Source organism: Pseudophryne corroboree, chromosome 10 (assembly GCF_028390025.1).
Source record: "Pseudophryne corroboree isolate aPseCor3 chromosome 10, aPseCor3.hap2, whole genome shotgun sequence".
Taxonomy (NCBI): Eukaryota; Metazoa; Chordata; class Amphibia; order Anura; family Myobatrachidae; genus Pseudophryne; species Pseudophryne corroboree.
In genome coordinates this window covers 105,643,978-105,670,684 of record NC_086453.1, presented here as the reverse complement: position 1 = coordinate 105,670,684, position 26,707 = coordinate 105,643,978, and the positions used below count along the sequence as shown (strand labels likewise).

The 26,707-nt window shown below is 44.1% G+C and overlaps 1 protein-coding gene across 1 annotated transcript in view; it reads right to left on the bottom strand.

Annotated features, from left to right (window-relative positions):
• Nucleotides 1-1,711: 1,711 nt before the first annotated feature.
• Nucleotides 1,712-26,707, bottom strand: part of TEX51 (testis expressed 51) — a 70,623-nt gene continuing 45,627 nt past the window's right edge. The window contains exons 5-7 of the mRNA XM_063942693.1: nt 14,537-14,617; nt 13,347-13,416; nt 1,712-1,916 (exon numbers count right to left, since the gene is read on the bottom strand). Of these exons, the coding sequence (XP_063798763.1) occupies nt 1,739-1,916; nt 13,347-13,416; nt 14,537-14,617 (329 nt within the window). The 3' untranslated portion in view covers nt 1,712-1,738. The remainder of the gene's footprint in view (nt 1,917-13,346; nt 13,417-14,536; nt 14,618-26,707) is intronic.

Sequence of the window (26,707 nt, the reverse complement as noted above, 5' to 3'; positions counted from 1 at the left end):
CTGATTTCTTTAAATAAACTATCAGATAAAATGTTACAATTCGCTGTGCTTGAATGATACAGTAAATGGGAGTATGTGAGAGCACGAGGCTCAAAGTTTGAAATAGCGCTAGTTGCATATAACCACCGGAGGCAGCTTTTTTTTTGTGTGTGTGTGGGGGGGGGGGGGGGGGGGGGTAAATCAAATTTCCGGAAGTGTAGTCTATTATTTAGAGTGCGTTGAATCCTCTCAAACTGTCTGCCATACTTCCTCTTGGTGACTAGTTCACTTCTAAATACATAAAGTTTCTACCCAGCTCCTTGAATTCTAGCTTTCAATAACACCTGTAACTTTGCACCATGCTTTTTATGTTCAGCACATGCTTAGTGGTAGGGGCAGAAAAGTAAAGACCAGAATTACATACGAGTAAGAAAATAAAAATGAGTGTTGGAAAATAATTATGCTATGTGGTTTATTTGCAAAATATACTTGTATGCATAATATGATCAAATGAATTGGTGTCTGTAAAGTAATGTGTTTTGTACATTTTATTATATTTTGCTTTGTTAACTAGTTTCACAGTTTACTTGTAGCCCAGCTCAAACCTGATCTTGGGAGGCTTTTATTGAAATGTTATAACCTTGTGTAATATTTGTAATTAAAGAGAAATTCTAAGCAATTAACAGTGTTGTTTAGTTTTGCTCTGAGCTTGTGAAGATACAAACATTACACATTGGACTGTTCTTGTTGCAGGTGACATTGATCACACTAGTGTTATCCTATGCACTGAAGGGATGGCAGTGAGCATGCTATTACGGATCCATCATTTTACACAACCTTATTGGTGTCGGGATTCCAACGGCAGGCATTTTCACCGCATCCCCCTTGGGCAACTTATAACCGTTACATTGTCAAATTCTCTGGATAGCACTGCCTAATATGGTGTCACAATACAATAAACTATAATGTTTGTATTCTTTGGGGTTTTTTTTGTTGTTTTTTGGGGGGGGTATCTATCATGTATCGGTGTAGAAAATGGGTCTGTAATCTTTGTATACATTTTGTATCTATTATACTCTGAGTATATACTGTGTAGCAGATGAAGTGTGTGTGTATGGTATATGCATCACCTCTGATGGCTAGCTTTTTTAGCACTGGATGTAATATTCTGGTGAGCAGCTGGTCAGGATGTGCTAGACTGTGATGTTTATATAACGGGCACTGTCGGACTGGGGCATGTAGGGCACACCGGGGGGATGCAGTGGTAGGGGCCTATGTTAGGGGTGTGGCCAGTCTGCAGAGGGGGTGTGGCCTGCCACCTCATTGGTTTGACTAATCATTAGACAGTGCAACGTCTGGGCCCCTTCATAAATATATACAGTAAATTCAGCTGCTGCATGCATGATAATGTACCAGATTAATAACAGATTAATAACAGCAGTGCACTGTAGAAAATACACCATAGTCCAGTATAAGGTAACATATGTATAATTCAAGTGCACAGTCTGGAACCTGATCCTTGGAGCAGGAGGTGGGCCCTCAGGCAGTAGGGCCAGCCGATGGTTACCCCTGTGGGCCAGTCCAAGCCTGATAACGGTTATAGTTTTGTTCACTGCTGTAGTACAGCTGCTCTGTTGGGATTATGTCCCTACATTTTGATGAGCCATCCCTTTCAATATTTTACTTTGCCATGACGCCCACCCACTCTACCCCATATTCGTATATCAACCACTTTTTGATTGTGTTCTTTAATACAAAGTCAGATACCCTTTCTGCGATGTTCTACTAGTAAGGGCATTTGGCTTTCTTCTTCTGCAGAGTCAGCTTCTTCTTCTGCAGAGTCATCTGCTGCTTCTTCAGAATTAACTTCTTTTTGAGGTAATTCATTTTCAGAGATGCTATCAAGTTGTGATTTTCTTTCCTTCCAGTAAAGAAATCTGCAGAGGTGAGAGAAAACAAAAAAGCAATATGTCACACGCAAAAAAATTATGCAAAACCTAAATATTGTATATCTCCCAACATGACCCTCTCCAGGAGCTACAAAATGCTCTGTTTATGGACTTTTCTCTTAAAATTGCAGTCACCGAAGTCTAACAGATTAAAGAATAAGAAAGGTGTTTCATCACAGATAATTGCAATCATGAATTAAGAGTAAAGTCCTGGAGCAGAGCATTCTGTCCCGCCTGGAGAGTCACTTGTTGGGAGGCATGATATTGTAAAACCATATGATTTTAGGCAGTTCAGTTTGTAGTTGCAGCGAAGGTAAGCATGTGGAATCTTTATTTATATATTTGGGGTGTCCCTCAAGGATGAGTCCATGTATATTGATAGTGGTTGGTTACAAGTTTTTGTTCCTGTTTACCTCCCCTTGTTCTTTGATGACCCTTAATGGGAGAAGTTGTGCACAGTCTAAACTCCTTATAATGTGAGAGTCCTTTATTGTAAATTTACTACGATGGGAGTTCTATTTAAGATGGAATGTTGCAATCACATTCCAGGTATTATCTTCTGGAAGGTGCTAGATAAATGAGAGGTAGAATCTGATTGGTTGTTATGGGCAACATCCCATCTTAAATAGAACTCCCATTCTAGTAAATTTACCCCGCTGTGTCAAGAGAAGATAATTCATCCTTGTTTGTGTAATAGAACTTCTGTTTTAAATATATTTTGTTCCTTTGCACCCAATCATATGATGGTGATTGCACATTGGACCACCAGGAGTATGAGACAGTTCCCGCAGGGCTAGCACACTGCCTTGCCCCACACTCCCCTCTCTGGCTTAACCATCCCCCCCGTTGTTGTAGTTAAGTGCAGCCTGGGGGGCTCAAAATGTGGGATGGGGAGCACAGTGGTGAACCTAAAGCACAATGTGATATGTGTAGGATGTATAAAGTGTGTGGAGGTTGTATTAATGTAGTGTGTTTTATGGCATTAATATGTGTTTGGAGGTGGTAATATAATGTGCTTGTGTGAGCATATTATTGTGGTTAGTGATGGTATTTTTATTGTGTGTGTGTGTGTGTGATGGTATTAATCTAATTTCTGGGGAAAGGTGGTTGATATTAGTGTGAGATAGTAAGGGCTTTTAAGGTTAAGTAGTGGGAATATTAATGTAATATACAGTTAATATAGGATTTTAAAAAAATGACAGGGCTAGTTAGGGGAAGGATCTCAGTTATTAAACAGGGTTGCTACTGATTTAATATTGAGGTTAGTGGGGTGAAGTAGGTCTAAAGTGTTCATCTTCCCAGGAGAAAGATTCTGCTGCCCTTTGAAAAACAACTTTCCTGCAAAGTACAACTAGGATGATTCAGCCTGAGCGTTGCAATGATTCATATGAATTCTGTCTACTTTTACCTTACATGTGAAACGATTGGGCATATAGGGCATAAAGTGGAGAGAGATAAAGTACCAACCGACCAAACAACTCATTTCTCAAACACAGGCTGTAACATAGCAGTTAGGAGCTGATTGTTACTTTATCTTTCTCCACTTTATCTGTCTCCAAGGCTTAGTACATATACCACAACGTACCAACCAATCCGCTTCTGTCACGACAGAGCCCGTGTTTGAAAAATTACAGGAGCTGATTGGTTGGTACTTTATCTCTCTCCAAGTTTTGATACATATGCCCCTAAATGTTGAAAGGGTGAAACAGACTACCCATGGCTGATCTGTTTTAGGATAATTGGGTCTCCATTATATATAAATAAGTTGTAGACTAGCACTCCAGATGTTCCTAAAGAGAGTATTGAGAACCATAGACTGCAATGCTTGGCAGTAAGCAAAAACTGGCAGTAATCCAGACATAAATTGGTTAAATGAGTCATGTGATACAGCTAGAGGTAATAGGTTTTTAAACGTAATAAAACATCACTACTTGACCCAAGTAATTGAGGAACCAACTAGAAATAGGAACATACTGGAGCTAGTAATAACAAATAATGTGGAGGTAATATAAAATATTAAGGTAAGTGAGACATTGGCTAACAGTGATCATAATACGGTCTCATTCTAAATAAGTTTTCAAAAGCAGCAATGTAAGAGCTCAACTAAGACTTTTAATTTTAGAAAGGCCAATTTTACTATGCTTAAGCACGCTCTAAAGGACAGAGATTGGGATACATTGTTTAAAGGTATGAACACTGTCGAAATGTGGGAAGTGTTTAAAATGTTTCTAGACAGATATACGCATTAGTTCATTCCCATGGGCAACAAAGGCAAGAGAACGAAGCATAAGCCGATGTGCCTTTAACAAGAAGGTAAGGGTAGAAATGGAAAAAAAGAAGCAGGCTTTAAAGCATTCAAGTTAGATGGGAATGTGGGGTCATTCCTCTACTATAAGGAATGTAATAAAAAATGCAAACAGGAAATCGGAACTGCTAAAATAGAGAACGAAAAGCAAATTGCAAAGGAAAGCAAAACAAACCACAAAAAGTTCTTTAAGTATATCAAAAGGTTAAAGAAAGACAATAAAAAGTGAGTTGGGCATTTTGATTATTGATGACAATGAAAAAGCAAAGAAATTGAACAAATTTTTCATGTTGGTTTTTACTAGAGAGAAACAAATGGTGGGAAAATTATCTAATAACGTAAATGATAATGCCCTGTTACTTAGTACTCGTTTGAGTGAGGAAGAAGTCCGTGAGTGACTAAGCAAACGTAAGACTAATAAATCCCCTTGCCTGGATGGACTTCACGCAAGGGTTTTTATGGAGCTAAGTTCGGAAATAGCAAGGCCTTTATACTTAAATTCAGTGATTCAATTACATCTGGATTGGTACCGAGGGACTGGCTAATAGCAGATGTGGTGCCGTTATTTTAAAAGAGAAGCAAAACCCATCCTGGAAAATATAGACCAGTAAGTCTAACATCTATAATGAGGAAAGTATATTAAGGGATAGCATTCAGGAGTATTTAGGGTCCTGCAGGATTATTAGTAGGAAGCAGCATGGATTTGTGAGGGATAGGTCATGTCAGACCAACTTAATTTAGCTTCTTTGAGTAAGTGAGTGGATTTGTTCTTTTTAGATTTTGCGAAAGCCTTTTGAACCATACCGCACATGAGGATGAGGTTGATATACATACTAAAGGGCCCCATACACTTATGCGACCACATGTCACAGGCGATCACCCCGGCAGCCTCCTGGAGCGCAGGATCGCCCAAGATAATTTGTATGCTGTCCTTTTGCATACAATGTATCTTGGGCGATCCCAGCCATGCCCTCAGGTCAGACCCGATTGAATGTGCAGCACATTCAATCTGGAGGATCCGATCCGATGTTCACGGGAGCGCGCATCGGATTGGAAACACCTCCAAAATGCCCAATTTCATCTGATATATCGGGCCGAATGCCCGAAATCGGATGAAATCGGGCATTATCGCTCTAGTGTATGGGGCCCTTTAGAGAAGCTGGACTAGGAAGCAAAATTTGTACTTCAAAAATTGGTTGGAAAATAGAGCACAGAGAGTTGTGGTCAATGGCAAGTATTCAAGCTGGGCTAAAGTATTAAGTGGTGTACCTCAAGGGTCTGTACTAGGACCACTTCTGTTTAACATATTTAAAAATGACCTGGGAGACGGTCTTGAAAGCAAATTGTCCATTTTCGCAGATGACACTAAACTGTGTAAAATAATTCAATCAGATGGAGATTTTGATTGTCTACAGAATGACTTGATAAAACTGGAAGTTTGGGCAGCAAAGTGGAGTACGAGGTTTAATATAGGGAAATGTAAAATTATGCATTTCGGGACTAAGAACAAACATGCAATTTATATATTAAATGGGGAAAAGGTAGGGGAATCGGTAATGGAGAAAGATTTGGGTGTGCTCATTGACAATAGACTTAGGAGCAGTGCCCAGTGTGAGTGTGCAGTAGCAAAGGCAAATAAGGTATTAGCATGCATAAAATAGGCAGTGAAGACAAAAAAGAAAGTGTAATCCTGCCACTATATAAATCGTTGGTACGGCCACATTTGGAATACTGTATACAGTTCTGGGCACCACACTATAAAAAAAGACCTATTGGAACTTACGAATATATATCTATCTATATATATATATATATATATATATATATAATATATATATAAATATATAAAACACTTGCGCTATTGGTATAATAGCAGCCCCGTTTAATAATGACAACTAGATTAAATAACAAATAGGAGCGCTTGAATATGTAGTGTGCTTAGTTCCAGTACCTGTAAAAAGAAAGGGGTTAACTGATACAAATGTAAACAGCTTTTTGTGGAATTTGTAAAAAGAGTCCATGGGTCTGCGGAGTCAGGGTTCCATATAGAAGCAGAGTTCGGATGCCGCTCCATGTATTAGGTGATGAAGTGCCTACTATCTATCCCTATTACACCCTACCTGTTGCGGATGTCTCCTCCGTCTCCGGCTGGTTCCCTTCGCTTTGGTGCGCCCGCCTGTGGAACTGGCGGCGCTGGGCAAATGGCGTCACCGTTGCTTACTCCTCTCCGGTCTCTGTCTCAGCGTCACCGCGTACAACACGTTTCGGGCAGGAACGCGCTTTGTCAAGGTTAATGCTGGTGTCTGAGTAGATCCTTTTTATTAAAAACATCTTTATTGATTGATTTAATTCAATTACCAATTAATTAAGTTAATTAGGATAAAAAAAATCTAAAATTCGAGACTGTCAGGTACTGTGCTATATAAAAAAATTCTATGTATTAACAAAACAGAGAATAAAGGTGTATTGGCAAAAAAAAGCGTGTTTATAAAAAAGCATTAAAATCAAAATCTATGTTCAACCCCTTTGGTTCCAAAGTGTGCAAATAATAGATCCATCTAGAGTCACATTTTCTTAATTCTTGAAAGAAGTCACCTCCTCTCCAATTTGGAATGATTTTTTGAATTCCAATAAATTCAAGACCTTCTGGGTTTTTGTTATGTACTTCTTGAAAGTGTGTGGAGACACTGTGGGTCTGTAGTCCTTTTTTTATATTATAAATATGTTCTGCAATCCTTTTTTTTTTTTTTTCAATTTCCTTTTTTTGTCCCATGTATTGTAAGCCACACGGACGTGTAACAAATAAATAACTCCTTCTGTTTCACAGGAAATAGTATCTCTTATTTTATATTATTTTTTTGTTACATTACCATGAAAGGAAGATACAGGCTATGTTGAAGTTTTGTGCAGTGCTTTACATGCAGAACAATTAAGACTTGTAGTAGATGCTTTCTGTTCTTTAATATAACTTTTTACCAATTCCTGCTTTAAATTTGAAACTTTTTTTGTATATTATCCTTGGTTTCTATGCAATATACGGTGCTATTTGTTTGTCAAGATGTAAAATGTGCCAATGTTTAGTCAATATTGATTGAATTATTGAATGCTGACTGTTGTATTGAGTAATGAAGGAGACTCCTTGATCTTCTTGTTTATTTCAATGTTTGTATTGGATTGTTTTCTGTCCAAAACATTTATTCTTTCTATATGTTTTTGTAGTTCTTCCTCTTTATATCCTTTCTTTAAAAACTTTTCTTTCATCTCCTGTGCTGCTTGTGCAAATGATTCTGTACTTGAACAATTTCTCTTGACTCTCAAAAATTGTCCACTCGGTATGTTTTTTATCCACTTATTATAATGATTACTTGTCATTAGCAACATGTTTGAGCTGACTTCTTTAGTGTGCGTTCTTGTATGGATGGTATTGTTTTCTATATAAATTTCTAAGTCCAAGTAAATGACCGTACTTTTACTGGTACAGGTTGAGTATCCCTTATCCAAAATGCTTGGGACCAGAGGTATTTTGGATATGGGATTTTTCCGTATTTTGGAATAATTGCATACCACAATGAGATATCATGGTGATGGGACCTAAATGTAAGCACAGAATGCATTTATGTTACATATACATCTTATACACACAGCCTGAAGGTCATTTTAGCCAATATTTTTTATAACTTTGTGCATTAAACAAAGTGTGTGTACATTCACACAATTCATTTATGTTTCATATACAACTAATACACACAGCCAGAAGGTCATTTAATACAATATTTTTAATAACTTTGTATATTAAACAAAGTTTGTGTACATTGAGCCATCAGAAAACAAAGGTTTCACTATCTCAGTCTCACTCAAAAAAGTCCGTATTTCGGAATATTCCGTATTTCGGAATATTTGGATATTGGATACTCAACCTGTAGTTGATGTGAACTCCAGGCCGTAGACATTTTTATTAATTATGCAAGGAATTATTTCAAAGTTTCTTACGGTCCATTCCATACAAAAAATAGATCTATGTATCTTTTCCTTATTGTCAGAAAGTGGCCATAAGGAGTATTCTGCCAGATTGCCTCTTCTTCCCATTTTGCCACAGACAAGTTGGCATAACTCGGTGCGAAGGAACTGCCCATAGCGGTCCCTGTCACCTGATTATAAAATTGTCCTTGATCCCAGAAGACGTTCCGATATAGTATAAAGTTAATACAGCCCATTATAAAGTTTATTTGAGCATTTGGTAGATTGTTTTTGTTGAGAGAAAATATCGTGTAGCATCACATCCTTTTTTCATGATCGATACACGTATATAGCGATTTTAAATCGCTTGTACATAAATTGTAGCTCTCCTTCCAGTCCAGAGTCTCCAGTATTTGTAAGATGTTAATTGTGTCTTTTAAGTTACTTCGTTGTGAGATGACCAATTCCTGTAGAAAGGAATCCACATACTTCGAGATGTTAGCTGATAGGGAATTTATCCCTGATATAATAGGGCGACCTGGAGGGTTGTCTCTGTTTTTATGCAATTTCGGCAGTTGGTAAAAAGTAGGTATCTTTGGGAAATCTTTGTATAGAAAGTCATATTCTTTCTTTGTCAAAATTCCAATGTCAAGTCCCTCATCCAGTAATTGTTTTGAGTTGTCTCTAATATATGATTGTCGGATTCCCTTCCAAAAGTTGGTATGTGGTGGTATCTCCTAATAAATTGTTCACCTCTGCTTGATATCGAGCTCTATCCATTATTACAAGACCTCTGCCTTTATCAGCAGGCTTTATCACAATGGATTCATTTTCTTTTAGTTTAGTTAAGGATTCTTTTTCTTCCTTTGTAATGTTAAACTTCTTTTTTTCTTTTTCCGTTAATTCTCTTAAATCTTCCACCAACCGTTGGAAGGTTTCAATATGAGCTCCTTTTATGTATGAGGGGAAAAAATTCGAGTTTGGGCTGAAATTGGAGTGAACAAATTTGTTTTCCATTTCTTGTTCCATATCTTTATAGTCTTTATTTTAAAAAAAAATATTTATGCAGAGTTTTCGTATGAACCTTTGAGCATCTACAGTATATATAAGCTAAATTGATATTTGAATGTGGCCAAAACTTGAGACTTTTATTAAGCAATGTCATTTCATGTTCTGTGACTTCTCTCTTGCTTAAGTTGAATATGCCTTCATTACCTTGTGTGGGTGCTGTTAGAGCTATTTTCTTCTTCTTAGATGTCGCCATTTGCCCAGCACCGCCGATTCCACAGGCAGGCGCACCAAAGCGAAGGGAACCAGCTGGAAACTGAGGAGACATCTGCAACAGGTAGGGTGTAATAGGGATAGATAGCAGGCACTTCATGACCTAATACACAGAGTGGCATCCGAACTCGGCTACTATATGGAACCCTGACGCCGCAGACCCACGGACTCTTTTTACAAATTCCACAAAAGGGCTGTTTACATTTATATCCTTTTTACAGGTACTGGTGCTAAGCACACTACATATTCAAGCGCTTCTATTTGTTATTACATATTGGAACTTGAAAAAGTTAAGAGAAGATCTCCAAAATTGATTAAGGCCATAGAGTCGTTGGACTATAATGAAAGACTAACTAGGTTAGATATGTTTACATTACAAAAGAGGCGACTAAGAGGAGATATTATTAATATTTACAAATACTTTAAGGGGCAATATTGGGAATTATCAGGCAAATTGTTTATCAAAAGATGTGTACATAGAACGCGTTGCCACCCGCTAAGGTTAGGGGCAGAGGCGGGCTGGCCCGGGGGCAGGGTGCCACGTGCCCCCTGGGCCACGCTACTGCCAAGGGTCACGGGCCGACCGCCACCTTCCACTACACCAGCGGTAGCCAACCCGCGGCTCTATCTTCGCATGCAACTCTAAAGCTCCCGCTGCCCTAGTCTGCAGTGCCCGGTGCCGGCCCGTGAGTCAATCAGAGCTCGCGGACTGGCAGCCAATCAGGAGTCTTAGCTGCCGGTCCGCAAACTCTGGCTCACGGATCGGCGCCTAATTAGAGAGAATCAACACCGCTGGAGAGTGGAGACTGAGGGGCAGGAGAGGCTCACGCTGCTCTCTCCTCCCCTCACAAGCAGCAGACTGAGCAGAGCAGCAGCGTGGCGGTGAGCAGCACTTGGGGGGGCACAATGTGGGGACATGTGTATCTGACACTGGGGGCATATCTGGCACTGGGGGGATGTGTATCTGGCAGTGGGGGCATATCTGGCACTGGGGGGACGTGTAGCTGGCAGTGGGGGCATATCTGGCACTATGGGGACATATATGTATCTGGCACTGTGGAGGCACCCATTTTTAGTGTTTTTATATGTACAGATAGAGCCACCTTTATCTTGACCTTTAATAGGAATAACTGAGCCAGGGCAGTCAGACTTAATCCCCTGCTGTAATGACTTAATCCCCTGCTGCATTGTTCTCTCTTATTGTATTGCAGCTGAGAACAATAGATGAAAGGCTTACCCTAAAAACCACAGTGTGCCTAGGCACAACATAGAAATCAAGATAATCGTGGCTCCATCTGTATGTGGCACAGTACAGGGGCTTTATTTGTATGTGGCACTGTACAACATGACTAAAAATGGGGTTATGACACAAGGTCATACTCCTATAAACGTCATACCGAAAGGTGTGCGCATAAAAATGGGGTGTGGCTTTGTGACAACTATTCCACGCCCCCTTTTTGCTCACGCACCTTTGGTGTGCGCATGATATGGCTCTTACCCTTGACTACAGATGTTTTCTGGCTCTTTGCCACTGACTGGTTGGCCACCCCTTCACTACACAGCTCTGCTGAAGCTGCGGCCGCACTGACAAATTTATGATAAATATCTTTGGGATAATTTACACCAGGCTTAATTTTTATTTTTTTATTAATAAATATTTTTAAGACGAGGAAACCTCCATTTAAGATGGCGCCATTACTTATGGGCCAGTGCTCTGGACTTGTCCCCCAGGCTAAAAGTTGGCAGCCAGGCCCTGGTTAGAGGATAGGACCTTTCATACCCAACGAAGGAAGGGTTTCTTCACAGTGAGTGCAGTAAAGATATGGAATTCACTGCCAGAGAAGGTTGTACTAGCTGACTCAATTGATAAGTTTAAGAAAGGGTTAGACAAATTTTATCAGAAAAAGAAATCCAAGGACACATTAAATTGTCTTTTTTTTTCAACCTCAACAGCTATGTTACTATGGCCCAAATGTATTAAGCCTTAACAAGTGATAAAGTGGAGACGGATAAAGAGTGATAAATGACCAGCCAACCAGCTCCTAACTGTCGTTTTTCAAACACAGCTTGTTACATGACAGGAATCTGGTTGGCTGGTCGTTTATCACTCTTTATCCGTCTCCACTTTATTTCTTGTTAAGGCTTAATACATTTGAGCCTATTAGGTAAATGTATTATAGCAGCACGCCTCGTACCACTGTAACACTTCCTGCTTCGCCTCATCACCGAGGCGAAACAGGAAGGGACATCGACAAGATGTATTAACACATTGTCTGCCGAATTTCGCTCTCAACCCCCATCCCTCCGGCAATGTCCCGCTGAGCTCACAGCGCATCAGTTCAGTCCTGACTAGCTGTGTCTCCCTGCCCGGCCGGCTCCTCTGCGCACGTGCGGCATCTCGCTACTCATATGAGATCCCCAGCACAGTACGGAGTCGGCATCCGCCACAGGCAGGGACAGGTCTGTCCCTGCTGTGGTGTATGGGCATCGCCACCTGCAGCTGTCGAAATCGACAACTACAGGTGTCGGAACGGTCAGCAATGCTGGCCGTTCACACATTGCCCTTTCATATCGGCATGCTATCTTTTAGATAGCAGCGCTAATTTGGACAGAGGAGCATAGCGCCCCTGTCACTGTGCATACTCTGCAGCAGGGCTGTTTCTAGCCAATTTGGCTCCCAGTGCGAGATTTAAAAATGCGCCCCCCATGACATAAAAAAATGTGTCCACACACACACACCTAGATTAAAAAAAAAACTTGCGCGCACACGGCAAGGGGCGTGGCCTCATCTAGATGGGCGTGGCCTCATTTAAATGGGCATGGCCTCATCTGAAAAGACTACCACACAATCCAGTTTTTGACCCTGCTCCAACAGATCATGACCACCACAGGAAAAAAAATTCTACCATATTAAGCCCCACACAGTAATGCCCCCTGCACCATATTATGCCACACACCGCAATGCCCTTGATACATTAAATCCCCACACTACGGCAGGCAAAAGTCCCCATTTCACACATTACGGCAGGTGTCCCCATTTTACACATTGAGAGAGAGAATACTTACAGAGGCGATTACCGCTCTTCGGCCCGCCTCACCAGTCGCTCCTCGCGCTGGCCTTTCCCTCTTCCTAACTTGGATCCCCCTCTGTACTCCGCTGGGGGGGGGGGGGGGGGGGGGATTTTCGCAGAGTGACGGGGTTGCGTCGTGACGTAACGACGCAACCGCGTCAGTCCGTGAAACTCCGCCCCCCGAGCGGGTTACTCGGGGAGAAATAGGAGGGGGAAGCAGGTAGCCACAGTTAGTGCCGCGGCGGGCGCCCAGTGCAGTTATCACCGTGCAATTTATCACTCTCCAAGGCTTGATAAATCTGGGCCTAAGGGTCTAATTCATGTTTGTATGCAATGGCTGATTATCATGCAACCAAGCGGTTAGTGTCATACTGCATTCGCAATGCACTTGTGGGAAGGGGCCGCTGCGAACTCGATCACAATGCTGAGGGTTTCATGGAAAAGTGATTGACAGGAAGTGACCCTTTTGAGTTGTTAACAGGGAGTTTATGGGGAGTGGTTTGGAACAGGCAAGTGTCATGGCAGTTTTCGGGGTGTCTATCTGTTGACAGCCAGTGGGCGGCAGCGTCACTTGCTAACATTAGCCGTTCTGTAGCCTAGAAAATTGCATTTGCGTACAAACATAAATTAGGCCCTAAGTACATATATTTGATTTCATGTATTGTTCCAAAGTGTTATTTACGAATAATGAATTCATTTTGGGGTGGTTTTTCATAATTTTGTCATAGCTTTCTTTTTGTATAACAGTGATTACACTTCAAGTAATATATATCGTATTTGATTTTATTTTTATTAAAAACTTACCCTCCACCAATAGCGAGGAAAAGAACTATGCCTCCAATTATTGATGCTACAGTCAGGATCCAATTAGTTCCTAAATGGCAAAATGAGTCTATAGTAAAGTTTCACACATATTGTTATCAAATATTGTGTACTTCTCTGTGCATGATAAGCTCAAAATTATAAAGAGTATTTATGCATTAAAACCTATTTGTTCAACATTGTTCTAGTTTAAAAGATAAGCAAGACATATCTAATTATAGTATTCAATATCATTTGGCTCAATTCCCACAAGCTATGTAGAACTAAAGGTGGCTATACATTAGGACGACCAGCATCCTCTTGCAGGCAGCTCCAGGAGTACGATAGATTAAGTACCTAACGATCTATCGCATGACCTGTGAATCACCGCTACCCCGATCACCTGATCTTAGGTGCAGCACATAAGATCAGAGGATTCAGCATATGAACCGCGCATCGGATCGTCATCATTAGTGAAGTGTAAACGATTTGCACTTTCACTAAAGATATATCGATCCGATTTATCAATATCAGGTGCATTGGCCCGATGGTCTTTCAGGTGTGTGGGGGCCTTTAGTATAACACTGATCACCGAGTGACCAGAGAGATTGTGTGTGCAATGTAAGTACCGTCCTGTTTATGCTTTTTTATTTATTTTGTTTTAATTGGTGGGGTAAAAACAACTTTTCAATACATGTAACTGCACATGCTCTCTAACATATATAGGGCCAAATTCAGTTAGGTGTGGTTAATTACAGTGGGCTAATTGAGCTGCAGGGGCTATTCAATTATAGCCTGCGATCAGCCCGCAGTTAATGCAGATTTCTGTTTAGCCAGAGGATATCAACGTTAAATGACCTGATCGCAGGTGTCGCAAAGCTGTTAACACATTGCTCCAGGAATTTATCCCAGATTCTATGGGTTAACGCGCAGTAGTGGGTAATTTACCACGTGGGGAAAGGGGGATGTAATTGAATAGCTCCGGCCATTAATGCCTGAGGCTACCACATTTTTCCCGGTATGGTAAATTACCACCGCTAATTGAATATGGCCCATTGCCTTGTATTAAAAAAAATACAATTTAAAACAGACAGTTTAGACTGAAAACAATTATAATAATGCCAATTTTGTGATATAATTAGTTTTAATTGTGCCTGCTACATATGAAACATGATTTTCTGCAATATACATACTTTCACAGATGATCGGGTCATTACACTTCATGTTATATATCTGGCAGGTCTGACAGTTGACAATCTCATATGATTCCATTTCTGTAACAAAATATTTTGATTAAACAATATAATGAATGGTTATCCCCAGTACTTTGTAAACCCTTCTTCGAGTTATGCTAAGGAATTCATGAATAAATTGAGATAATGCTGTTACAAGAATTCATAAAGTTAAAGTAACATTTCACATGGACGATCTGGACTGTTTGGGAACAAATTTTCTATACTATATATATGTATAATACATATGTGTATCAGAGCTGTAACTAGACTTTTTGGTGCCCTGTGCCAGAGAGAGAATTGGCGCCCCACACCCCCATTTTACAATACAGACATAAGGTGCATGCCTCGTAGGGAAGAGGCATGACAAAATTGATACCCTTTCCAGTATTATATACTGCTCAAAAAAATAAAGGGAACACTTAAACAACACAATGTAACTCCAAGTCAATCACACTTCTGTGAAATCAAACTGTCCACTTAGGAAGCAACACTGATTGACAATCAATTTCACATGCTGTTGTGCAAATGGAATAGACAACAGGTGGAAATTATAGGCAATTAGCAAGACACCCCCAATAAAGGAGTTGTTCTGCGGGTGGTAACCACAGCTCCTATGCTTTCTGGCTGATGTTTTGGTCACTTTTGAAAGCTGGCGGAGCTTTCACTCTAGTGGTAGCATGAGACGGAGTCTACAACCCACACAAGTGGCTCAGGTAATGCAGCTCATCCAGGATGGCACATCAATGCGAGCTGTGGCAAGAAGGTTTGCGGTGTCTGTCAGCGCAGTATCCAGAGCATGGAGGCGCTACCAGAAGACAGGCCAGTACATTAGGAGACGTGGAGGAGGCCGTAGGAGGGCAACAACCCAGCAGCAGGACCGCTACCTCCGCCTTTGTGCAAGGAGGAACAAGAGGAGCACTGCCAGAGCCCTGCAAAATGACCTCCAGCAAGCCACAAATGTGCATGTGTCTACTCAAATGATCAGAAACAGACTCCATGAGGGTGGTATGAGGGCCCGACGTCCACAGGTGGGAGTTGTGCTTACAGCCCAACACCGTGCAGGACATTTGGCATTTGCCAGAGAACACCAAGATTGGCAAATTCGCCACTAGCGTCCTGTGCTCTTCACAGATGAAAGCAGGTTCTCACTGAGCACATGTGACAGACGTGACAGAGTCTGGAGATGCCAACGAGAACATTCTGCTGCCTGCAACATCCTCCAGCATGACTGGTTTGGCAGTGGGTCAGTAATGGTGTGGGGTGGCATTTCTTTGGGGGGCTGCACAGCCCTCCATGTGCTCGCCAGAGGTAGCCTGACTGCCATTAGGTACCGAGATGAGATCCTCAGACCCCTTGTGAGACTATATGCTGGTGCGGTTGGCCCTGGGTTCCTCCTAATGCAAGACAATGCTAGACCTCATGTGGCTAGAGTGTGTCAGCAGTTCCTGCAAGACGAAGGCATTGATGCTATGGACTTGCCCGCCCGTTCCCCAGACCTGAATCCAATTGAGCACATCTGGGACATCATGTCTCACTCCATCCACCAATGCCACGTTGCACCACAGACTGTCCAGAAGTTGGATGCTTTAGTCCAGGTCTGGGAGGAGATCCCTCAGGAGACCATCCGCCACCTCATCATCGGACTTCCGGTGGTGAGGTGGTGTCGCTCAGTGTCCCTTTCCCTCTGGGAGCCAAAACACAGTGGGACAGACTAATAGATAGGTGCAGGGAGGCTAGAATAAAGCCAAATAGAGGAGCATATCATGTAGAGTGCACTTCCGGTTGCATTCCACCTGCGGGACAGTTACTTCCTGTTTGTGTTCCACTGAGTGATGGTGGTGCTAAACGTGACAATGTACTATGTGGCAAAACAATATCCTATGTGATTCTAACATAACTGATCATTATGTTTTAACCTTGTGTTAAGTGGATAATCGAGAATTTTAACGAAGTCAAGAGGGCATTGCTTACAGTAATAAATAATTGTCCATTCACCTGGCATTATTAGGATACTGACAAAAATAACGGTGTCAGTGGGGTCACTATTAGACCATAGATTAGATATACTACAATTAGGTAAAGAGTGTATCGTGATAATTTCAAAAGACTGAATAGGCCTTTTAATTTACATACATATAAAAGCATATGTGTATAATAGAATTAGACCCTTTTCAGTGTTCCCACGTTTACAAGCAATAATAAGAATTTACTTACCGATAATTCTATTTCTCGTAGTCCGTAGTGGATGCTGGGAACTCCGTAAGGACCATGGGGAATAGCGGCTCCGCAGGAGACTGGGCACAAAAGTAAAGCTTTAGGACTACCTGGTGTGCACTGGCTCCTCCCCCTATGACCCTCCTCCAAGCCTCAGTTAGGATACTGTGCCCGGACGAGCGTACACAATAAGGAAGGATTTTGAATCCCGGGTAAGACTCATACCAGCCACACCAATCACACCGTACAACTTTTGATCTGAACCCAGTTAACAGCATGATAACAGAGGAGCCTCTGGAAAGATGGCTCACAACAACAATAACCCGATTTAGTTAACAATAACTATGTACAAGTATTGCAGACAATCTGCACTTGGGATGGGCGCCCAGCATCCACTACGGACTACGAGAAATAGAATTATCGGTAAGTAAATTCTTATTTTCTCTGACGTCCTAGTGGATGCTGGGAACTCCGTAAGGACCATGGGGATTATACCAAAGCTCCCAAACGGGCGGGAGGGTGCGGATGACTCTGCAGCACCGAATGAGAGAACTCCAGGTCCTCCTCAGCCAGAGTATCAAATTTGTAGAATTTAGCAAACGTGTTTGCCCCTGACCAAGTAGCTGCTCGGCAAAGTTGTAAAGCCGAGACCCCTCGGGCAGCCGCCCAAGATGAGCCCACCTTCCTTGTGGAATGGGCTTTTACAGATTTTTGCTGTGGCAGGCCTGCCACAGAATGTGCAAGCTGAATTGTACTACAAATCCAACGAGCAATAGTCTGCTTAGAAGCAGGAGCACCCAGCTTGTTGGGTGCATACAGGATAAACAGGGAGTCAGATTTTCTGACTCCAGCCATCCTGGAAACATATATTTTCAGGGCCCTGACAACGTCCAGCAACTTGGAGTCCTCCAAGTCCCTAGTAGCCGCAGGTACCACAATAGGCTGGTTCAGGTGAAACGCTGAAACCACCTTAGGGAGAAATTGTGGACGAGTCCTCAATTCTGCCCTGTCCGTATGAAAAATCAGGTAAGGGCTTTTATAAGATAAAGCCGCCAATTCTGACACGCGCCTGGCCGAAGCCAGGGCCAACAGCATGACCACTTTCCATGTGAGATATTTCAAATCCACAGATTTAAGCGGTTCAAACCAATGTGATTTTAGGAACCCCAAAACTACATTGAGATCCCAAGGTGCCACTGGAGGCACAAAAGGAGGCTGTATATGCAGCACCCCCTTGACAAACGTCTGAACTTCAGGAACTGAAGCCAGTTCTTTCTGGAAGAAAATCGACAGGGCCGAAATCTGAACCTTAATGGATCCTAATTTTAGGCCCATAGACACTCCTGTTTGCAGGAAATGCAGGAATCGACCCAGTTGAAATTCCTCCGTTGGGTCCTTCCTGGCCTCGCACCACGCAACATATTTCCGCCAAATGCGGTGATAATGCTTTGCGGTCACATCCTTCCTGGCTTTGATCAGGGTAGGAATGACTTCTTCCGGAATGCCTTTTTCCTTCAGGATCCGGCGTTCAACCGCCATGCCGTCAAACGCAGCCGCGGTAAGTCTTGGTACAGACAGGGTCCTTGCTGGAGCAGGTCCCTTCTTAGAGGTAGAGGCCACGGGTCCTCTGTGAGCATCTCTTGAAGTTCCGGGTACCAAGTCCTTCTTGGCCAATCCGGAGCCACGAGTATAGTTCTTACTCCTCTCCGTCTTATAATTCTCAGTACCTTGGGTATGAGAGGCAGAGGAGGGAAACACATACACTGACTGGTACACCCATGGTGTTACCAGAGCGTCCACAGCTATTGCCTGAGGGTCCCTTGACCTGGCGCAATACCTGTCCAATTTTTTGTTGAGGCGGGACGCCATCATGTCCACCTTTTGGTTTTTTCCAACGGTTTACAATCATGTGGAAGACTTCTGGGTGAAGTCCCCACTCTCCCGGGTGGAGGTCGTGCCTGCTGAGGAAGTCTGCTTCCCAGTTGTCCACTCCCGGAATGAACACTGCTGACAATGCTATCACATGATTTTCCGCCCAGCGAAGAATCCTTGCAGCTTCTGCCATTGCCCTCCTGCTTCTTGTGCCGCCCTGTCTGTTCACGTGGGCGACTGCCGTGATGTTGTCCGACTGGATCAGCACCGGCTGACCTTGAAGCAGAGGTCTTGCTTGGCTTAGGGCATTGTAAATGGCCCTCAGCTCCAGGATATTTATGTGAAGTGATGTCTCCATGCTTGACCACAAGCCCTGGAAATTTCTTCCCTGTGTGACTGCTCCCCAGCCTCGCAGGCTGGCATCCGTGGTCACCAGGACCCAGTCCTGAATGCCGAATCTGCGGCCCTCTAGAAGATGAGCACTCTGCAACCACCACAGGAGAGACACCCTTGTCTTTGGTGACAGGGTTATCCGCTGATGCATCTGAAGATGCGATCCGGACCATTTGTCCAGCAGGTCCCACTGGAAAGTTCTTGCGTGGAATCTGCCGAAAGGGATTGCTTCGTAGGAAGCCACCATTTTTCCCAGGACCCTTGTGCATTGATGCACTGACACTTGGCCAGGTTTTAGGAGGTTTCTCACTAGTTCGGATAACTCCCTGGCTTTCTCCTCCGGGAGAAACACCATTTTCTGGACTGTGTCCAGGATCATCCCTAGGAATAGAAGACGTGTCGTCGGGATCAGCTGCGATTTTGGAATATTGAGAATCCAACCGTGCTGCCGCAACACTACTTGAGATAGTGCTACCCCGACTACCAATTGTTCCCTGGATCTTGCCCTTATCAGGAGATCGTCCAAGTACGGGATAACTAAAACTCCCTTCCTTCGAAGGAGTATCATCATTTCGGCCATTACCTTGGTAAAGACCCGGGGTGCCGTGGACAAACCAAACGGCAGCGTCTGAAACTGATAGTGACAGTTCTGTACCACAAACCTGAGGTATCCTTGGTTAGAAGGGTAAATTGGGACATGGAGGTAAGCCTCCTTGATGTCCAAAGACACCATATAATCCCCTTCTTCCAAGTTCGCAATCACCGCTCTGAGTGACTCCATCTTGAATTTGAACCTGTGTATGTAAGTGTTCAAGGATTTCAGATTTAAAATAGGTCTCACCGAGCCGTCCGGCTTCGGTACCACAAACAGCGTGGAATAATACCCCTGTCCCTGTTGCAGGAGGGGTATCTTGATTATCACCTGCTGGGAATACAGCTTGTGAATGGCTTCCAATACCGCCTCCCTGTCGGAGGGAGACGTCGGTAAAGCAGACTTTAGGGGAGTGCCTGAGTCCGCTTGTAAAGCCCCAGCGTCATGCTGAGGACTTGGCAGAAACGGGAGAGGGCTTCTGTTCCTGGGAACTGGCTGTTTGCTGCAGCCTTTTTCCTCTCCCTCTGCCACGGGGCAGAAATGAGGAGCCGTTTGCCCGCTTGCCCTTATGGGGCCAAAAGGACTGCGCCTGATAATACGGCGTCTTCTTATGTTGAGAGGCTACCTGGGGTAAAAATGTGGATTTCCCAGCAGTTGCCGTGGCCACCAGGTCTGATAGACCTACCCCAAATAACGCCTCCCCTTTGTAAGGCAATACTTCCATATGCCTTTTGGAATCAGCATCACCTGACCACTGCCTCGTCCATAACCCTCTTCTGGCAGAAATGGACAGCGCACTTACTCTTGATGCCAGTCGGCAAATATCCCTCTGTGCATCACGCATATATAGAAATGCATCTTTCAAATGCTCTATAGTCAGTAATATACTGTCCCTATCTAGGGTATCAATATTGTCAGTCAGGGAATCCGACCAAGCCACCCCAGCACTGCACATCCAGGCTGAGGCGATTGCTGGTCGCAGTATAACACCCGTGTGAGTGTATATACATTTTAGGATATTCTCCTGCTTTCTGTCAGCAGGTTCCTTAAGGGCGGCCGTATCCGGAGACGGTAGTGCCACCTTTTTAGACAAACGTGTGAGCGCTTTATCCACCTTAGGGGGTGTTTCCCAACGTGCCCTATCCTCTGGCGGGAAGGGGTATGATGCTAATAACCTTTTAGGAATTATCAGTTTTTTATCAGGGGAAACCCACGCTTCATCACACACTTCATTTAATTCCTCAGATGCAGGAAAAACTACAGGCAGTTTTTTCTCACCAAACATAATACCCTTTTTAGTGGTACTTGTATTATCAGAAATATGTAAAACATTTTTCATAGCATCAATCATGTAACGTGTGGCCCTACTGGAAGTCACATTCGTCTCTTCATCGTCGACACTGGAGTCAGTATCCGTGTCGGCGTCTGTATCTGCCATCTGAGGTAACGGGCGTTTTAGAGCCCCTGATGGCTTTTGAGACGCCTAGACAGGCACGAGCTGAGTAGCCGGCTGTCTCATGTCATCAACCGTCTTTTTTGTAAAGAGCTGACACTGTCACGTAATTCCTTCCATAAGCTCAGCCACTCAGGTGTCGACTCCTTAGGGGGTGACATCTCCATTACAGGCAATTGCTCCGCCTCCACACCATTTTCCTCCTCATACATGTCGACACAATCGTACCGACACACAGCAAACACACAGGGAATGCTCTGATAGAGGACAGGACCCCACTAGCCCTTTGGGGAGACAGAGGGAGAGTATGCCAGCACACACCAGAGCGCTATATATATACAGGGATAACCTTATAGAAGTGTTTTTCCCCTTATAGCTGCTGTTTTATTTATACTGCGCCTAATTAGTGCCCCCCTCTCTTGTTTTACCCTTTTCTGTAGTGCAGGGGAGAGTCAGGGAGACGTCCTTCCAGCGGAGCTGTGAGGGAAAATGGCGCCCGTGTGCTGAGGAGATAGGCTCCGCCCCCTTCTCGGCAGTCTTTTCTCCCGCTTTTTGCTGTATTCTGGCAGGGGTTAAAATACATCCATATAGCCCTGGGGGTTATATGTGATGTATTTTCGCCAGCCAAGGTGTTTCTATTGCTGCTCAGGGCGCCCCCCCCCCCAGCGCCCTGCACCCTCAGTGACCGGAGTGTGAAGTGTGCCTGAGGAGCAATGGCGCACAGCTGCAGTGCTGTGCGCTACCTTGGTGAAGACTGATGTCTTCTGCCGCCGATTTTCCGGACCTCTTCTTGCTTCTGGCTCTGTAAGGGGGCCGGCGGCGCGGCTCTGGGACCGGACTCCGAGGCAGGGCCAGTGTTCGGTCCCTCTGGAGCTAATGGTGTCCAGTAGCCAAGAAGCCCAAGCTGGCTGCAAGCAGGCAGGTTCGCTTCTTCTCCCCTTAGTCCCTCGATGCAGTGAGCCTGTTGCCAGCAGGTCTCACTGAAAATAAAAAACCTAAAACTAAACTTTTACTAAGAAACTCAGGAGAGCCTCCTAGAATGCACCCTTCTCGGCCGGGCACAAAAATCTAACTGAGGCTTGGAGGAGGGTCATAGGGGGAGGAGCCCGTGCACACCAGGTAGTCCTAAAGCTTTACTTTTGTGCCCAGTCTCCTGCGGAGCCGCTATTCCCCATGGTCCTTACGGAGTTCCCAGCATCCACTAGGACGTCAGAGAAATAAAGGATACGAGTCTATAGTCACTAAATTCAAGGATAATGAGGAGTATCAAAGAGATATCAAAGACCTTCAATTTAAGATGGATAGCGTGGAGAAATTATCTCCAGAAAACAGAAATAGTTTATACGGGACAAAAAGGATTATGCAAGTGGTCAGGTTTATAACCGACCAAATGAAAATAATTTTATGTTGAGACTACCACAGGCTATAGAAAGTTTCCTCCTAAAACTGAAAATCCACAAAATCAAGACCGCTACAGACGCAAATCATTTTGCGAAGAAAACTAGGATAGACGATACCCTAGACCAAGGACACAACCCGAACAATGCCGGCATTTTAAAAAAGATAACCAAAGAGATGACTACCCTGAGAGATATAGAAACTAATGAAATAGGATCCCCTCCAACCCTATTAGGAGGTTTGAAAAATATCATACTAGCAACAGATACGAAGTGTTTTGTAGATCACCCACCCCAGAGGCAAGATACCAGCACCATTTTTTAGGGGAAGGAAGACCACAATTCCACAACGTCAATGGAAAGAGGAACTATTGACATGGCTGGATTCTCCACAAGGCATAAAAAGAGGATTTGGCGGAAACGAGGAACAAGAGGAGGGAGACGGATCCCCAAAGAAAAGAAAGGGATTCCTAACACAGGAGAATGCCAGGCTGGGGTCATTAGCAACTCTCAGAAGAAACTTTCAACAGCAGAACTCTCAGTTTTAAACAAAGGTCTTAAATTTGCCCCTGACCAACATCTCGACAAATTCGACCTGTTTATAGATCTAAACAAATCTATACGCAACCATACAGTTAAGACATTTCTTGAGGAATCCCATCTCAGACTCACCCCAGTCTGTAAAATCCAGACCACTTGTGGCTCCACCTTACCGTTTCTATCCTGTAGAGTCCAGAGGCAGTCATTTAAATATATTCTACGACTCTGTAAAGGATGACTTCAGAAAAATCTAAATCTGTAATACAAGATACTCTGGTAACCTCAACCCACAAGAAAAACAAGCCCTTCAGACATTGAAAAATTAGGGTAACACTATCATCAAACAGGCAGATAAGGGGGGTGCTGTTGTCGTCATGCAGGACATACAGACGCACAACTACTTATATACTGTACGACTAAGTGAAAACCCAATGAGTGAGTTTTTAGAACAGCTTAATGTACTTTTCAGTAGAGGATTAAGACAAAGCTGCATTTATACTGAAGAATGCCACTTTCAGTAAAATTCCCCACAATTCCCATTTCTCTTACATCCTAGAGGATGCTGGGGACTCCGTAAGGACCATGGGGATAGACGGGCTCCGCAGGAGACATGGGCACTTTAAGAAAGACTTTAGGTATGGGTGTGCACTGGCTCCTCCCTCTATGCCCCTCCTCCAGACCTCAGTTTGATACTGTGCCCAGTGGAGACTGGGTGCATTACAGGGAGCTCTCCTGAGTTTCCTGTTAGAAAGAATTTTAGTTAGGTTTTTTATTTTCAGGGAGACTGCTGGCAACAGACTCCCTGCATCAAGGGACTGAGGAGAGAGAAACAGACCTATTTCTGTGAGTTTCAAGGCTCTGTTTCTTAGGCTACTGGACACCTTTAGCTCCAGAGGGATTGGTACGCAGGTCTCACCCTCGCCGTCCGTCCCAGAGCCGCGCCGCCGTCCTCGCAGAGCCGCGCCGCCGTCCTCGCAGAGCCGGAAGATAGAAGCCGGGTGAGTATGAGAAGAAAAGAAGACTTCAGAGGCGGCAGAAGACTTCTTGATCTTCACAGAGGTAACGCACAGCAGTAACGCTGTGCGCCATTGCTCCCATTCACCTCACACACCGCAGTCACTGTAAGGGTGCAGGGCGCAGGGGGGGTGCCCTGGGCAGCATATAAACCTCTCCTTTGGCAAAATTACATATATACATGTACAGCTGGGCACTGTACATGTATATAAAGAGCCCCCGCCAGTTTTTTAAGAACTTTGAGCCGGACAGAAGCCCGCCGCCGAGGGGGCGGGGCTTCTCACCAGCGCCATTTTCTCCACAGCACAGCGCTGAGAGGAAGCTCCCCGGACTCTCCCCTGCTTACTCACGGTGACAGAGGGTTTTCAAGAGGGGGGGGGGGCACATAATTGGCGCATATACATATAAAAAAGCGCTACTAGGTAAACATTTGGTGTTTTTCCCTGGGTCATATAGTGCTGGGGTGTGTGCTGGCATACTCTCTCTCTGTCTCTCCAAAGGGCCTGGTGGGGAAACTGTCTTCAGATAAGAGTTTCCCTGTGTGTGTGGTGTGTCGGTACGCGTGTGTCGACATGTCTGAGGTGGAAGGCTCGCCTAGGGAGGAGGGGGAGCGTATGAATGTGAGGTCTCCGTCGGCAGCGCCGACACCTGACTGGATGGATATGTGGAATGTTTTACGTGCTAATGTCAATTTATTGCACAAAAGATTAGACAAAGCTGAAACTAGGGAACAGTCAGGGAGTCAACCCATGTCTGTCCCTATGTCGCCGGGATCTTCGGGGTCTCAAAAGCGCCCACTATCCCAAATAGGAGACACAGATACCGACACGGATTCTGACTCCAGTGTCGACTACGATGATGCAAAGTTACAGCCAAAAGTGGCTAAATGTATTAGTTATATGATTATTGCAATAAAAGATATTTTGCATATCACGGAGGAACCCCCTGTCCCTGACACGAGGGTACACATGTATAAGGGAAAGAAACCTGAGGTAACTTTTCCCTCCTCACATGAGTTGAACGAGTTGTGTGAAAAAGCGTGGGAATCTCCAGACAAAAAACTGCAGATTCCCAAAAGGATTCTTATGGCGTATCCTTTCCCGCCAACGGACAGGATACGGTGGGAATCCTCCCCTAGGGTAGACAAAGCATTGACACGCTTATCAAAAAAGATAGCGCTGCCATCCCAAGATACGGCTACCCTCAAGGATCCTGCTGACCGCAAGCAGGAGGTTACCTTGAAGTCCATTTACACTCAATCTGGTACTTTACTCAGACTGGCGATTGCGTCGGCCTGGGTTTGTAGCGCTGTAGCAGCATGGACAGATTCATTATCAGCGGATATTGAGACCCTAGATAAGGATACCATTTTATTGACATTAGGGCATATAAAAGATGCTGTCTTATATATGAGAGATGCTCAAAGAGACATTAGTCTACTGGGTTCCAGAATAAACGCTATGTCTATTTCTGCTAGGCGAGTCTTATGGACCCGACCGTGGACAGGTGATGCCGACTCGAAGAGGCATATGGAGGTTTTGCCTTACAAGGGTGAGGAATTGTTTGGGGAAGGTCTCTCGGACCTCGTCTCCACAGCTACATCGAATTTTTTGCCTTATGTTCCCTCACAGACTAAGAAAGTGACACATTATCAAATGCAGTCCTTTCGTTCAAATAGAAGCAAAAGAGTACGTGGATCGTCCTTTGTTGCCAGAGGTAAGGGCAGAGGACAAAAAGCTGCACAACACAGCTAGTTCCCAGGAACAGAAGTCCTCCCCGGCCTCTGCAAAATCCACCGCATGACGCTGGGGCTCCGCTGGTGGAGTCCGCCCCAGTGGGGGCACGTCTTCGACTTTTCAGCCACATCTGGGTTCACTCGCAGGTGGATCCCTGGGCAATAGAAATTGTTTCTCAGGGATACAAGCTGGAATTCGAAGAGGTGCCTCCTCGCCGGTTTTTCAAATCGGCTCTACCGACTTCTCCCCTAGAAAGGGAGTTAGTGTTAAATGCGATTCGCAAATTGTGTCTTTAACAAGTGGTGGTCGAGGTTCCCCTGCTTCAAAGAGGGAAGGGTTACTGCTCAACTCTGCTTGTAGTCCCGAAACCGGACGGTTCGGTCAGACCCATTTTGAATTTAAAATCCCTAAACTATATTTAAAACTGTTCAGGTTCAAGATGGAATCGCTCACAGCGGTCATCGCCAGCCTAGAAAGGGGGGATTTAATGGTATCTCTGGACATAAAGGATGCATACCTTCATGTTCCCATTTATCCGCCCCACCAGGCGTACCTGAGATTTGCGGTACAGGATTGTCATTACCAATTTCAGACGTTGCCGTTTGGGCTTTCCACGGCCCGAGGATTTTCACCAAGGTAATGGCGGAAATGATGGTGCTCCTGCGCAAGCAGGATGTCACAATTATCCCATACTTGGACGATCTCCTCATAAAAGCGAGATCACGAGAGAAGTTACTGAACAGCGTGTCACTTTCCCTGAGGGTGTTACAGCAACACGGCTGGATTCTCAACATCCCGAAGTCGCAGCTGGTTCCTACGACCCGTTTCGGCCCAACAAGTACAAAAAGGCTAAGAGTACCCTTTTTTCACAGGAAAAGGGAGAGGAAGAGGTAGAAAACCTACAACACCATCAGGCTC